The 15,702-nt window shown below is 40.7% G+C and overlaps 2 protein-coding genes across 2 annotated transcripts; both read left to right on the top strand.

Moving 5' to 3' along the window:
* Positions 1–507: 507 nt before the first annotated feature.
* On the top strand, positions 508–5,948 carry LOC131969613 (cytochrome P450 2C23-like). Its single transcript, XM_059330705.1, has 9 exons — positions 508–723; positions 905–1,067; positions 1,160–1,309; positions 1,588–1,748; positions 1,899–2,075; positions 2,286–2,427; positions 4,178–4,365; positions 4,461–4,602; positions 5,299–5,948. The coding sequence occupies exons 1-9, from the start codon at positions 553–555 to the stop codon at positions 5,478–5,480; spliced, it is 1,476 nt and encodes a 491-aa protein (XP_059186688.1). The 5' UTR covers positions 508–552; the 3' UTR covers positions 5,481–5,948.
* Positions 5,949–9,007: 3,059 nt separating this feature from the next.
* LOC131969614 (cytochrome P450 2G1-like) lies at positions 9,008–14,534 on the top strand. Its single transcript, XM_059330706.1, has 9 exons — positions 9,008–9,229; positions 9,404–9,566; positions 9,657–9,806; positions 10,676–10,836; positions 10,987–11,163; positions 11,399–11,540; positions 12,857–13,044; positions 13,142–13,283; positions 13,918–14,534. Exons 1-9 carry the CDS (start codon positions 9,059–9,061, stop codon positions 14,097–14,099), a joined length of 1,476 nt encoding a protein of 491 aa, XP_059186689.1. The 5' UTR covers positions 9,008–9,058; the 3' UTR covers positions 14,100–14,534.
* The last annotated feature ends 1,168 nt before the right edge of the window (positions 14,535–15,702 follow it).

Consider the following 15,702-nt stretch of genomic DNA (forward strand, 5'->3'; position numbering starts at 1 on the left):
AAGCCACCAGCCACCATATTTTGAATAATACAATTAATTCACTGAATCTTTTAGTGAAATTTAAAAAAATCAGCAGATCAGCTCATTTTTGCCCCCTTAAGCATGTTTATCAAGCCATGATTGCTTTCTGCCTGTTGACATACGGGTTTTTCATTTTCCAAACACTTTCTGCATGATAAATATTATCCAAAGTTAATGCTACTGGGTTTTCATATGAACTTTGAAACACATACACGTTTTTTTCATTCCAGACAATTTCGTCAACATCAACCTTGGGAGAGTGAGAGAACATGATTAATATGTTTGTCCCTATAATTAAAGTTGTGCTGCTTTGTCATCCTGTCTTTTAGTCAATGAAAAGCAATAATCAGGTGAAGGTGTACTAAGGTAAACGAGATATTCACATGGTTCACCTGTGGCCTAATGCAGTGCTTCTGCCAACAAACGTTTATGTAATCACGCAGATATAAGTGCCAGTCAGAGGTTGAAAGTGAATATAAAAGAGATCTGTTGAGCAGAGAAGAGTTAAGAAGACTGAGTGTTGAGAGCATAATGGACTTCTCTACAACAGTGATCTTGGGAGGGCTAATTTTGGCTCTGCTGTGGCTGTTTACCATCAAAAACAGCAAGAAGTATCGTTTGCCTCCAGGACCTACGGCACTTCCTCTCATAGGAAATCTGCCACAACTCGACAAAAGAAAACCTTTTAAAAGCTTTATCAAGGTGAGAATTTATTTTGCACAATTCACATTGATTATTTTAACATTTAAGTATAGTCATGTATCCTGAGAGCAGACCTCATTCATACTGAATTAGATATGTCATTGCATGTTGACTTTGACATAAAAATAAGTACATCTGCTTCAGATTGTTTATCGTCCTGACAAAGCATATCTTTTTGCAGTTCAGTAAAAGCTATGGTCCTGTGATTACGCTGTACCTTGGCTGGCAGCGGACGGTTATTCTGGTAGGATACGATGCAGTGAAGGAGGCTCTGGTGGACCAGGCAGATGACTTTGTGGGCAGAGGGCCACTGCCATTTCTGATTAAAGCTACCAGGGGTTATGGTAACACAAGACACTTCAAATCTGTCATCTTCTTCAAGTTTTATGTTTTTTTTTTAATCTTTACTTGGTCAACAAGTATTAACTTTTCTCAGGTTTGGGGATCAGTAATGGAGATCGTTGGCGCCAGCTGCGACGTTTCACACTGACGACACTGAGAGACTTTGGTATGGGTCGCAAGGGGATGGAAGAGTGGATCAAAGAGGAGAGCCAACACTTGAAAGCCCGCATAGAAACTTACAAAGGTGTGTTTTCAGCTGCTGTTGTAGGAGCAAATATTTAACACAGGGTTGATGTGAAAGAGCCTTATTGCATAATCTGTCAAATTAAGTTTAAATTGAATAGCCTTTGAGCAGCTGATCTTTAAAACGTCCAAAGTGAGCTGCAAAATGTTCCAAGCTGGGACATTTAAAGAACATTTTTGCTCTGCTCTCACCAACATTGTTCCCTTTCTTATGGTCAATACCTATATATACCTAATACCTAATATATAAATCCAACCTGTTTTCCTCTTCTCCTCCAGGCACGCCTTTTGACCCAACGTTCTTGCTGGGCTGCACTGTGTCCAACATAATCTGCTGCCTTGTGTTTGGCGAACGCTTCACATATGAAGACAAGAAGTTCCTGCACCTCCTCAATGTCATGAATGGGATTTTCAAGTTTAATAGCAGCTTTCGGGGTCAGGTAAGCGGAGATAGGAGCCAGAGAATCAGAGGCTGACAGTGCATGGTTTATTTTTAGTCTGGCTTTCATACAGTGTCCTCATATACAATATCTTTATGATTATCCCCTGAGAAACAAAGCTGCAGTGTGCTGTGTGCTTCCCTCCCACAGATGTTCAACATCTTTCCCTGGATCATGGAGCATATTCCCGGCGAGCAGCACAAAGTTTTTTCCCAGGTCGAGGATGTTAGAGATTTTATCAACGTGAAAATCAAGGAGCACAAAGACACACTGGACCCCAGCTCCCCGAGGGACTTTATCGACTGCTTTCTCATCCGAATCAATCAGGTTTGAAAATATCATTTGTTTTGTTGAGGGAAACAGAAACCATACTGAGAGATATAACTTTTATTCTCTGGAGTTTCATCTTTAAACTTCTCTGTATCCATTAAAATAACCTCTTACGGGGCCTTTGTGCAGTTGTTACTCATTTTAAACAGATCAAATTGTTTTAAATGCTTAATGTGGTTTTAAAATTTAATATTTTGGTCCTCACAGGAAAAGGACAATCCAGCATCTGAGTTCAACCATGACAACTTGGTCTCTACTGTGATGAATCTATTCCTGGCAGGAACAGAAACCACCAGCTCCACCATCAGATATGGCCTCAGTGTGTTAGTTAAACACCCTGACATACAGGGTAGGTTCCCTAACACATTGATTTTCAAAGTGTTTTTTTAAATTAATGCTTTTCTCGCTGGGGGTACGAACCGTCAAAGGCGTGGGTTGGGTGGGTGGGGTGGGGTGTATGCATATCTGTGTATGTGTGGGAGTTTGAGTGTGTAATCCTGAGACTCGCCTTTGCCCAGTACCTAATCAGTCCCCGTCTCAGCTCGCTGGAATGACAAAAATCGATAACATAGCGGTTGCTATGGAGACAACCTTGCTTAGGCCCCAGACAGCTGCAGACAGTCAACAGGTGACTGTAGGAGGTTGAGGGGGCAGGGGAAGTAGAGTCTCGCTGCAGTGCTCATCCAGGGGAATTTATTATCCAGTAACAGTCTTGAGCCAGGGCTGTTTAGGGGAGGCCAGATATGATTGGAATTTGGGCTTAGGGAAAGTGGCAGCATGCAATTTCCTGCTAGCCATCTTGTCCATCTTGTCCATACTGGTCTCCGGATCGATCAAGTCATTTTTCCAGGGCCGTCAGTCTCCATGATTTTATCCAAAGTGCGGTTTGTGACCACAGTCTGAGTGCCGACAGCTCTGCACATCGCATCAATCAGCCTTATGGGGCGTTGGACAGCTGTCACCGTTTTCTGTGTATCTCGATAAACCAGAGCAATGCCTAATCCAATCAGCAAAATACCTGTCATCAAGGTTCCGAATAGATAGAAATCTTCTATATCCTCAACGGAAAGAGCCACCAGGCACACGACACGCCACCTCTCCCATGTGTCCATCGTGTAGCCAGCTGCAAACGTCCCGACAGGACAGGTGGGCTCCCCCGAACCCAGGCTTCTGGTCGAGAAAATGGTGTCAATTGCGTTGAGAGACCACTTGATCAAATCCATGATTTTTTTAGTTTGGAGGACAAGCAGGAAAAATAGGGGAGGGAGAGGGAAAGAAAAGTACGACCCCCTCCGTTGAGAGCCAGAGAAGAAGAACTTACTAATCCTGTACCGTTGTAAAGTGTTCCTTTAGTTCGTGTGATTGACCAGCCAGTGGTTAGTGGACAAGACACAACAAGACAGAAGTATAATTTAAATGAGTCCTTTATTATTCCTATGCATAAATAGTTAAAAGTTAGTTGGAGTCCAAAAGGGAATTAATTTAAAAAGACTAGAGGGGGATAGCTGAAGGGGTGGGATCCGTGTGGCCTGTTGAGTGGCCGGGCTTCACTGTCACCAGGCTGGCAGGCTGGAGCTGGCTGGTCTACTGCTGCGGACGCCGCATGCTGTGCTGCTGTGGACTGCTGCACCTCCACTGTGTGGCTGCAAGGCGCTGCTGCTGCTGTTCAGCCGTTGCAGTTGCTTTCAGTCTGACCTGCCGTCCTTGCGCTACTCCAGCCCACGTCACACGCCACACCACTGTCACAGCAAAGAGCAGAGGGAGACTCAATACAAAATAAAACAATCAATTCACAATTTGTTAGGTGGAGAGACCTTAGAGCACATGCACACAGTACCTGTCACAGCAAAGAGCAGAGGGAGACTGAAGGGAGAGTGGGGGTAGTTAAGCTGGCTGAAGCCATGCCAGCACACCTGTTTCAGGTTAGCCCATCACCAGGAAATCACTGCACACTCACTCTGTGAAGCCACACCCACACATGCAACACACAATTCACCACCAGTGTCACACAAAATGCACCAAATCTAGTGCTGATACAGTCTACCCTGTTACACCTGCCTAATAACAGAGGGAAATATGTTTTACTTTGTCCTGTACAGAGAAAATGCAGCAGGAGATTGACACTGTGATTGAAATGGGTCGTCCTCCCAGCATGGAGAACAGGAAGTCTCTCCCCTTCACAGATGCAGTCATCCATGAGATTCAGCGCTTCCTGGACATCGTCCCCTTCAGCCTCCCTCACTACGCACTCCACGACATCTCCTTCAGGGGTTACACAATCCCCAAGGTTTGTCTTTCCTATGACAACATATTCATTAGTGAAAATAATGAATTTTTATACTATTAATTTCTATACTAATATCCTATATAAAATCTCAACAGGACACTGTGATTATTCCGTTGTTGCACTCTGTGCTGAAAGAGGAAAAGCAATGGGAAACTCCCTGGTCCTTCAACCCCAAACACTTCCTGGACCAGAATGGCAACTTTAAGAAAAACCCTGCATTTCTGCCATTTGCTGCAGGTAAACTCAGTCCTCACCATGGGCAGAAATTACATGTACTTTATTTGGATATTTCCATTTTATGTAACTTTATATATCTACTCCATTACATTTTGAGCCAAATATTGTACTTTTTACTCCACTACATTTAGCGAACTTTTACTTTTCAGGTAAGATTTAATATAAAAAAAAAACATGATAAATGAAAAGTGATTAGATATATTTTAAAAAAAATTAAAACTCATACCAATATATTAAATAGTTAAAATGAGCCCTACCTTGACAAAATTCAAACACTGCCAACATAAATGCAGCAATACAAATAATCCAAACAATATATATTTGCAATATATATAAAAAAGAGTGTCCATTTGGCATAATAAGTACTTCTCTTTTGATACTTTAATTATATTTTGGTGCTGATGCTTTTGTACTTTTAATTAAGTAAGTATTGAATGATTTTAAGTAGGTTTTGAAGGACTTTTACTCAAGTTATTTCACTGTATGGTATTTTACTTTTACATGAGTAAAGGATCTGAATACTTCTTCCACATCTGGTCCTCAGTTTATAAATAATCATTTAAACTGCACCTAAACAGCCTCATATCAACCTGTTTGTGAGTGTGACTACTCACTGACTAATGGGTCTCATTTTATTTATCTTACTCATTCTTTTTTGTCATTTGTTTTCTTGTTTGTGTTTGTGTCTCTCCACAGGGAAGAGAGCCTGTGTCGGCGAGTCTCTGGCTCGTATGGAGCTTTTTATCTTCCTGGTTTCAATGCTGCAGAATTTCACCTTTACCTGCACCGATGGCCCCGATAGTATGAACCTCAATCCAGAGTACAGCGGCTTTGCAAATGTGCCTCGCAGTTACAATATCATCGCCACGCCACGGTGAAAAGAGGAGCTTCACTCACACAGTCAAGGACAGCTCTACAGCTTAGATGTACAACATACACTTCATTATGCAGCAATGTTTGTTGATGTTTGCTGATTCCTGCCTGATATAGCAAGTTTTTTTTATATATATTTAATCGATTCTTGACTCCTTTATAAACTGTTAATGTGCTTTCCTGCACAAAAATAAATCTACATTAAAAAAAGAAATGTATTGCTACATAACTGCTATAAAAGTAGTTAGACCTTTTATTCACACAAATGTAAAAAACAAAACAAAAAAAAGACTTCCTGCTGTGCAAGAATTGTGTACATACCAATTATTTTCTTTATATTGTGATTCTACATGACTTTTGATTGGAAAAAAAGTTATTGAACAAGGACATTTATCCACTTATTATAGAGATGTAATAATAACCTGTTTTATTTGACAAATTTACTTTTGTATCTTTGCACTGTTACAATTTCTCTATAATTTCACAATAAAAAATACCAAGGTCTGAAAGACATCGAATGTGTTGTTTCAACTCATCACTGGTCTTAAAGAAAAGTCAGAATATTGGAATTTGAGCAAGAAAAGGTTACACAATCACAAAGTCATATATTTTCAGCCTGACAAACATGAATACAAAATCTATATCTTTTTTGTGTGGGTAATTATATATATATATATACACATTTATTTAAATAATGTGGCTTGTTTTGAAAAATCAAGAGCTGCAAGATTGTTACAACTGAATCTGCACTAATAGTTTCTTTGTGTGCTTCTGGAATACTGCAGTTTAAGAGAGATCCTTGAGCAGCCAGTAGACAGTAAAGAGACAATGTGAGATTTGATGGTGTCTCTGCATCAGTACTCTTGGACGGGCTGATATAAGCTGTTGAGAGATAAACTGAAAGAAATAGAATTTGTACGCCCCTCTCACTATTGCTAGGAATCAAAGAATTGTCTCCATATCCATCGTAGTTGTTTGTTTTGAAATACTGGCAAAAATAACATTTCATCGATATTACCTGTGTGGAGAGGGGACACAATATCTGGCAAAGTTAAATTACAGTCTAGAAGAATGTGTGTCCATAACTATACGATATATAACTAAAGAATGCAATTTCTAAAGAAACTGAGGGAATGTTGGATGCTGAATAGCTGCCACATGCATCCGACTACAGGGAATATCCGAGCCTGCCACTCTACGTCCCTGCACTGGTGGGCCAGGTTCTGGTACTTGGCAGCTTTCCTCACCTGGGCCTCATTGCAACCTTCTTCCAATGGGACAGTCAGTTCCACCAGGATGATCTTTCTTCCCTTCTTGGACCACATGACAAGGTCAGGCCTCAGGGATGTTTGGACGACCTGTTGTTGAGACTTGACTCAGGGACAGGGACTCAGAAGCAAAAATTCAAAAGTCGGTAGTAAGGTCAACCAAAATGCTTTACTTGCAAAAAACAAACAAAAGACGTTCACATGGAGGATACAAAATATAACAAAAGTCGCTCACTAAGGAGGTTGCAAAAAATAACAAAAAACACTCTAAGGAGGTTACAAAATACACACATAACCTTGTAATTCCTGGAGCCTGGCAAAACACATGGGATACAAGACGAACTGACACAAGACAAAGGGAGACAAGGACTATTATACATGAGGGAAGGGAACACAGGTGAGACGAATCAGGGACCGGGGAGACAATCACAGTGGACGGAAAATCACACAATGGAAGGAAGTCAAGAGCCTGAAACGAGAGGGAAAAGGTGAGTACAAAATAAAACAAGAAGTGAATGACAGGACTAGACATGAGGGATTCTAACCTGACATGAAATTGCTCAACAGAATTAACAGACTTTGCATGACATGACACCTGTGGGAAGTAGTGATGTGCCAATGAAGCCTCATGAACCATTTTCTTAATTTTCTGAGCCCACTAGGTGCTATTGATTTAAGAAAAAGGCTGAAGCTATGGTAATTAAGTGTGCTTTCAGCTCTTTGTTGAACAGAGAGCACCATCTAGTGGGCTCAGAAAATAATGAAAACATTTCATGAGGCTTCACTGGCACATAACTAGTGGAAAGTGCAGTTTCATCCCAGGTCCACCCTCATCTCCCATGCCTGGGCTGTCTGCAGGAGGCTTTTGTTTTTTCCTCTTGGAGGTTTGTGGTTTTTCCCCCTCCTTGATGCACTGGACAGATGGGGTTGACTTTGAGTGGACCGGGCGCCGTTTCCGTCTTTCCTGCTCAAAGATTTCAGCCACCGTTCTGAGGACCTTGTCATGGCGCCATCTGTATCTTCCTTGGTGAAGGACGTCTTGCACCCCGCTAGTATATGCGCCGGCGTTCCTCTCTCTCCACATAACTTGGACACTGGGTCCTTTCTCATTCCCCATCTGTACAGGTTTGTTGGAGTTGGTAGAGTGTCATACACTGACGGGAGCAGGAAAGAAATACAGGAAAGGCTCCAGTCTCCAGAGTTCAGTTCATGTGATTTTTCTTTGTGGTAGGTCCCTCTTGGTCCAGACTCACGTGACCCTAGTTCAGCCGGCCTTGTCTTTCGCTTCTCCTCTTCCAGGAGTCAGACCTCTACTTATTTCTGAACCTGAAGCTGAACTGAGCACGCTTTGCCTCTTTCTCCTTCATCAGTCTTCGGGACCTTTCAGCCCTTCTCAGTCTGCAGTGTTTCCCAGGGAGACTACTGGTCTGATCTGAAGCAAACCTTTTCTTCGGCAGTAGCTCTACTGAATTGCCTGTTGAGAGTCTAAGATCTCTGCTTCCCTCCTGTTTGGCTTTCTTATGGGTGTTCTGCTGTATTTTCCCTCCTCTATGCCAAATCATTCTCTGGCCATATTAAAGACAATCATTGTCATATAGTTTATTTCCCTCTCAGCCGTTTCTACCAGTGTGGCCTCCAGAACCCTGTTAAGGTCCTGGTCAAGCTGGTTCCACTTTCCTTTGTCACTCGCTGGTGGCCACTTTACCTTCTCTCTCCCAGGTTGACTGCCTTGGATGGAATTGGGAGAGTCCCTCCTGTGATTTTTGGGGTGGGACAGCTGCTAAGAGGTCTCCTGTTGTACAGGGTATCTCCTGACTGGAGTCCTCAGACATCTCACTCAATGTTGCCACTGTGCGCTGCATCAGTTCTTCTTCTCTTCCACATTTGGTCCTGGACTGGTGTATCTTTAGTCCCTTTATGTTCAAACACTTTCCGCATGACAAGTATTCTCAAAAGTTATTGCTACTGGGTTTTCATATGAACTTTGAAACACATACATGTTTATTCATTCCAGATTATTTCTTCGATATCAACCTTGGGAAAGAGAGAGAAAGTGACTAATGTGTTTGTCCCTATATTAAAAGTTGTATTGCTTTATCATCCTGGCTTTAAGTCAATGAAAAGCAATAATCAGGTGAAGGTGTACTAAGGTAAACGGCATATTCACATGGTTCACCTGTGGCCTAATGCAGTGCTCCTGCCAACAAACGGTTATGTAAACACACAGATATAAGTACCAGTCAGAGGTTGAAAGTGAATATAAAAGAGATCAGTTGAGCAGAGAAGAGTTAAGAAGACTGAGTGTTGAGAGCATAATGGACTTCTCTACAACAGTGATCTTGGGAGGGCTAATTTTAGCTCTGCTGTGGCTGTTTACCATCAAAAACAGCAAGAAGTATCGTTTGCCTCCAGGACCTACGGCACTTCCTCTCATAGGGAATCTGCCACAACTCGACAAAAGAACACCTTATAAAAGCTTTATCAAGGTTAGAATTTATTTTGCACAATTCACATTGATTTAATTGTATATACTAATGTATCCTGGGTGCAGACTTCATTCATACTGAATTAGATATGTCATTGCATGTTGACTTTCGCACAAAAATAGATAAATCTGCTTCAGATTGTTTATCGTCCTGACAAAGCATATCTTTTTGCAGTTCAGTGAAAGCTATGGTCCTGTGATTACACTGTACCTGGGCTGGCAGCGGACGGTTATTCTGGTAGGATACGATGCAGTGAAGGAGGCTCTGGTGGACCAGGCAGATGACTTTGTGGGCAGAGGGCCACTGCCATTTCTGATTAAAGCTACCAGGGGCTATGGTAACACAAGACACTTCAAATCTGTCATCTTCTTCAATGGTTTTATGTTTCTGTATCTCTACTTGATCAACAAGTATTAACTTTTCTCAGGTTTGGGGATCAGTAATGGAGATCGTTGGCGCCAGCTGCGACGTTTCACACTGACGACACTGAGAGACTTTGGGATGGGTCGTAAGGGGATGGAAGAGTGGATCAAAGAGGAGAGCCAACACTTGAAAGCCTGCATAGAAACTTACAAAGGTGTGTTTTCAGCTGCTGTTGTAGGAGCAAATATTTAACACAGGGTTGATGTGAAAGAGCATTATTGCATAATCTGTCAAATTAAATTTACATTGTACAGCCTTTAATCACAGAACAAATTAACCACCTCATCAATCAGAACCAGCAAATTGAGCTAAATACACTAAACAGATATTTGGTAAAGTAACAGTCGATTACTGCAGAGACAGTGTGGATGCTTTGTTAGATTGTGCAGTGTGTTTATCTCTTTTGTTTCAGCTGGACTCTTTAATCCTTATCTCTATCTGATGGCAGTTTGTGCAAAGTAAACAGAATACATTACATAACCCACTAAACCATTTAAGCGTCACTCGCAGCCTTGATTTACTTAGAAATAATAGAAATAGAGCATTTTAAACTGCATTTAAATGTGAATAAATATCATGTTTTGAACATCGCGCACCACTGGAGGTGATCAGTGGAAATACAAAAGTACTTTCATGAATGTTTTTACACATTATATTGAGCAATAAAAGTTAGTGATTCAATATAGAGTCTAAAATTCAAAAGGTTGCCAAACACCTAGATAACTTTGTGCCCACACAGCCTAGGATTGTGCTCTCTAACCAAATGGTCAGACATTTAAAGACATTAAAGATTTAAAGACTTTAAAGACAGACAGCAGGACCCAAGTTGTAATCAACTGACATGATTGTTGGAGGTGCATCAGGGCAACAGCTGATCTTTAAAATGTCGAAAGTGAGCTGCAAAATGTTCCAAGCTGGGACATTTAAAGAACATTTTTGCTCTGCTCTCACCAACATTGTTCCCTTTCTTATGGTCAGTACCTTTAATATTTAAATCCAACCTGTTTTCCTCTTCTCCTCCAGGCACGCCTTTTGACCCAACGTTCTTGCTGAGCTGCACAGTGTCCAACATAATCTGCTGCCTGGTGTTTGGTGAACGCTTCACATATGAAGACAAGAAGTTCCTGCACCTCCTCAATGTCATGAATGAGATTCTAAAGTTTTTGAGCAGTTTTCGGGGTCAGGTAAGCGGAGATAGGAGCCAGAGAGTCAGAGGCTGACAGTGCATGATTTATTTTTAGTCTGGCTTTCATACAGTGTCCTCATATACAATATCTTTATGATTATCCCCTGAGAAACAAAGCTGCAGTGTGCTGTGTGCTTCCCTCCCACAGATGTTCAACATCTTTCCCTGGATCATGGAGCATATTCCCGGCCATCAGCACAAAGTTTTTTCCCTGTTCGAGGATGTTAGAGATTTTATCAACGTGAAAATCAAGGAGCACAAAGACACACTGGACCCCAGCTCCCCGAGGGACTTTATCGACTGCTTTCTCATCCGAATCAATCAGGTTTGAAAATACAATTTGTTTTGTTGAGGGAAATGAAAACCATACTGAGAGATATAACTTTTATTCTCTGGAGTTTCATCTTAAAACTTCTCTGTATCCATTAAAATAATCTTTCACGGGGCCTTTGTGCAGTACTCATTTTGAACAGATCTAATTGTTTTGAATGCTTGGTTTTAAAATTTAAAATGTTGGTTCTGTTGCATCTAACAGCACTTTTACCAATTCGTCCTCACAGGAAAAGGACAATCCAGCATCTGAGTTCCACCATGACAACTTGGTCTCTACTGTGATGAATCTATTCCTGGCAGGAACAGAAACCACCAGCTCCACCATCAGATATGGCCTCAGTGTGTTAGTTAAACACCCTGACATACAGGGTAGGTTCACTAACAAAGTGTTTTTTAAAATTATTATAAAAAAATAATATTCCAAGAAACACACATGAGGGGGTCCTTGGCTTAAAAAAAGAACCATCTTAAATTTGCCAGTTCCACATACATCATGGTAAAGATTCAGATCAGAGTCAGAGTCAGATTTTCCTTTATTGTCATTGCACAGAGTAACAAGTACTAGTACAACAAAATTAGCCATCAACCCGTCCAAACATATAATTAAAACACACACAATATGACAGAGGTGGATAGGACAGGGAGACAGAGATGAAAGAAAAGAAATACAGAACAACGTGAGGAGAGGAAAGGAAAGGAGGAAAAAACAATGAAGAAAAACTCAGCAACATAAGCACATACTCAATACACTTCACAACATGAACAGACTTATGAAATGCCACAGGGGAGGGGAGAGCCAGCATAGTCAAGCAGCCATCCGGTCCCGCAGCTATCACATCGCTGGTCACAGACCCGCTTCTCTCGCTGGGGGTGCGATTCGTCGAAGGCGTGGGTTGGGGGGGTGGAGTGTCGGGTGTATGCATATCTGTGTATGTGTGGGAGTTCGAGTGTGTAAGCCTGAGATACGGCTTTGCCCTGTACCTAATCAGTCCCCGTCTCAGCTCGCTGGAAAGTCAAAAAGCGATAATATAGCGGTTGCTATGGAGACAACCTTGCTTAGGCCCCAGACAGCAGCAGACAACAACAATAACAGGTGTCTGTAGGAGGTTGAGGGGGCAGGCGAAGTAGAGTCTTGCTGCAGTGCTCATCCAGGGGAATTTATTATCCAGTAACAGCCTTGAGCCAGGGCTGTTTAGGGGAGGCCAAATAAGATTGGAATTTGGGCTTAGGCGAAAGTGGCAGCATGCAATTTCCCGCAAGCCATCTAGTCCATACTGGTCTCCGGATCGATCCAGTCGCTTTTCCAGGGCCGTCAGTCTCTCCATGATTTTATCCAAAGTGCGGTTTGTGACCACAGTCTGAGTGCCGACAGCTCTGCCCATCGCATCAATCATTTCGGGCAGCCTTATGGGGCTTTGGACAGCTGTCACCATTTCCTGTGTATCTCGATAAACCAGAGCAATGCCTTATCCAATCAGCAAAATACCTGTTATCAAGGTTCCGAATAGATAGAGATCTTCAATATCCTCAACAGAAAGAGCTGCTAGGCACACCTCTCCCACGCATCCATCATGTAGCCAGCTGCAAACGTCCCGGCAGGGCAGGTGGACTCCCCCGAACCCAGGGTTGTCGTCAAGAAAATGGTGTCAATGGTTGGTCAATATGTTTTACTTTGTCCTGTACAGAGAAAATGCAGCAGGAGATTGACACTGTGATTGAAATGGGTCGTCCTCCCAGCATGGAGAACAGGAAGTCTCTCCCCTTCACAGATGCAGTCATCCATGAGATTCAGCGCTTCCTGGACATCGTCCCCTTCAGCCTCCCTCACTACGCACTCCACGACATCTCCTTCAGGGGTTACACAATCCCCAAGGTTTGTCTTTCCTATGACAACATATTCATTAGTGAAAATAATGAATTTTTTTATTCTATTAATTTCTATACTAATATCCTATCTAAAATCTCAACAGGACACTGTGATTATTCCGTTGTTGCACTCTGTGCTGAAAGAGGAAAAGCAATGGGAAACTCCCTGGTCCTTCAACCCCAAACACTTCCTGGACCAGAATGGCAACTTTAAGAAAAATCCTGCATTTCTGCCATTTGCTGCAGGTAAACACAGTCCTTGCCAACTTTAGATTTCTACTCCACTACATTTTGAGGCAAATATTGTACTTTTTACTCCACTACATAAAGCCAACTTTTACTTTTCAGGTTAAGATTTAACATAAAAAACACGATAAATTAAAAGCGATTAGATTAAAAAATGTTTTTAAAAATCATACCAATATATTAAATAGTTAAAATGAGCCCTACCTTGACGAAATACAAACACTGCTAACATAAATGCATCAATACAAATAATCCAAACAATATATATTTGCAATATATAAAACAACAGTGTGTCTAATTGGCATAAGAAGTACTTTTACTTTTGATACTTTAATTATATTTTGGTGCTGATGCTTTTGTACTTTTAATTAAGTAAGTTTTGAAGGACTTTTACTTGTAGTGGAGTTATTTCACAGAGTGGTATAGTACTTTTACATTAGTAAAGGTTCTGAATACTTCTTCTTCCACTGGTCCTCACTTAAATCATTAATCATCGTTTAAACTGCACCTGAACTGCCTCATATCAACCTGTTTGTGATTGTGGTTACTCACTGACTAATGGGTCTCATTTTATTTATCTTACTCATTCTTTTTTGTCATTTGTTTTCTTGTTTGTGTTTGTGTCTCTCCACAGGGAAGAGAGCCTGTGTCGGCGAGTCTCTGGCTCGTATGGAGCTTTTTATCTTCCTGGTTTCAATGCTGCAGAATTTCACCTTTACCTGCACCGATGGCCCCGATAGTATGAACGTCATTCCAGAGTACAGTGGCTTTGCAAATGTGCCTCGCAGTTACAATATCATTGCCACGCCACGGTGAAAAGAGGAGCTTCACTCACACAGTCAAGGACAGCTCTACAGCTTAGATGTACAACATACACTTCATTATGCAGCAATGTTGTTGATGTTTGCTGATTCCAAGCTTTTGTGTATATTTTAACTGATTCTTAATTCCTTTATAAATTGTCAATGTGCTTTCCTGCACAAAAATAAATGTACATTAAAAAAAAGAAATGTATTGCTACATAACTGCTATAAAAGAAGTTAGACCTTTTATTCACACAAATTTTTATTTTCTTTATATTGTGATTCTACATGGCTTTTGATTAGAAAAAGAGTTATTGAACAAGGACATTTACCCACTTATTATAGAGATGGAATAATAACCTGTTTCCTTTCCTTTCCTTTCCTGTTTTGTTTTATTTATTTCTCTATTATTTCACAATAAAAATACCAAGGTCTGAGAGACATCAAATGTGTTGTTTCAACTCATCACTGGTCTTTAAAAAAATGATATGTTATTATAAATGCCCTGCACATTACATATTTGTGAGCTGTGTTGGTCACAAGTTAGCTGCTGACAAATTCCAAATAACCATTATTGTGATTATATTAAGTGTTGGTAATATATTACTATCTCTCTGGGATGTAAATATGTGCAGTGTGTGACTTCTACTTAGCAGTGAGAAGAGTTGTCATACGCTGTATTTCATCCTCCATTACTTGATACACAAAGAAAACATTAGGTTTCATATGAGGTCCATTATAAACCAAGTTATGTGGGCATATGTGCCTGCAATATTTGACTGTATCACCTATTAGCCCTCTTAAACATAATTGTGTTTATAGTAATTCTGTGATTTATCTGTTTATATTAAATCATAGTTCAGTTTCTGTGCACATCACGGTCACTGAATGCCTTTCTTCCTCACACTCCCACACACCTAGAAGCTTTTTTTTTTTGCGAATTAGTTTTTTTTAAATATTTGCATGGATGTGTGGGAAAAAGGCCCAAAGCTACAGGACAACTCTCAGTTTGCTGCTAGCAGTGAATTTCAATGTGTTTTTGTAGCAAATACTAACAATATTAACCATACACACTCTGTCAGCAGGGTGCATCCATTTGTTGCCTAAATTAGTCAGAATGTATAGAGGTCTAAAATTAGCATCTCAGTTAGCATCCCAATTTATGTGCATTACAGATGCACTTGCTAACTGAGCTAGCTAGCGCTTGTGTTAGCTAGTAGCTTAGCATATATATATATATACATGTATATATATATATATATATATATATATACATATACACATGTGTATATTTCCCCCAGGGGGGATCTGATAATACTGTATACCCCAGAAACATGTCTTTATGATGTGTGTGTGTGTGTGTGTGTGTGTGTGTGTGTGTGTGTGTACGTGTACAGGTATGATACATGTTTAGTTTATATTATTTCATATTATTATGTACTGAGTTTCTTTTGTATTTTCTGCCTTTTGAGAGACTGTCACTGTAAACTCTTAATAATAATAATAATAATAATAATAATAATAACTACCTGTTTCTGTATTTCTGTATGGAGATATGTACTAAGTTTGCGATGTACCTGAGCCTCGAAGAGTTGAGACACCAAATGTGATTTAAT

Source organism: Centropristis striata, chromosome 4, assembly GCF_030273125.1.
Source record: "Centropristis striata isolate RG_2023a ecotype Rhode Island chromosome 4, C.striata_1.0, whole genome shotgun sequence".
NCBI lineage: Eukaryota > Metazoa > Chordata > Actinopteri > Perciformes > Serranidae > Centropristis > Centropristis striata.

What these genes read in the sequence shown, in the direction of transcription:
- LOC131969613 (XM_059330705.1), top strand. Translation starts at nt 553, where the DNA reads ATGGACTTCTCTACAACAGTGATCTTGGGAGGGCTAATTTTGGCTCTG. An exon ending in CCGCATAGAAACTTACAAAG is followed by an intron (nt 1,310 to 1,587) that starts GTGTGTTTTCAG and finishes CTTCTCCTCCAG; the next exon opens with GCACGCCTTTTGACCCAACG. An exon ending in TAAACACCCTGACATACAGG is followed by an intron (nt 2,428 to 4,177) that starts GTAGGTTCCCTA and finishes TGTCCTGTACAG; the next exon opens with AGAAAATGCAGCAGGAGATT.
- LOC131969614 (XM_059330706.1), top strand. Translation starts at nt 9,059, where the DNA reads ATGGACTTCTCTACAACAGTGATCTTGGGAGGGCTAATTTTAGCTCTG. An exon ending in CTGCATAGAAACTTACAAAG is followed by an intron (nt 9,807 to 10,675) that starts GTGTGTTTTCAG and finishes CTTCTCCTCCAG; the next exon opens with GCACGCCTTTTGACCCAACG. An exon ending in ATTTCTGCCATTTGCTGCAG is followed by an intron (nt 13,284 to 13,917) that starts GTAAACACAGTC and finishes GTCTCTCCACAG; the next exon opens with GGAAGAGAGCCTGTGTCGGC.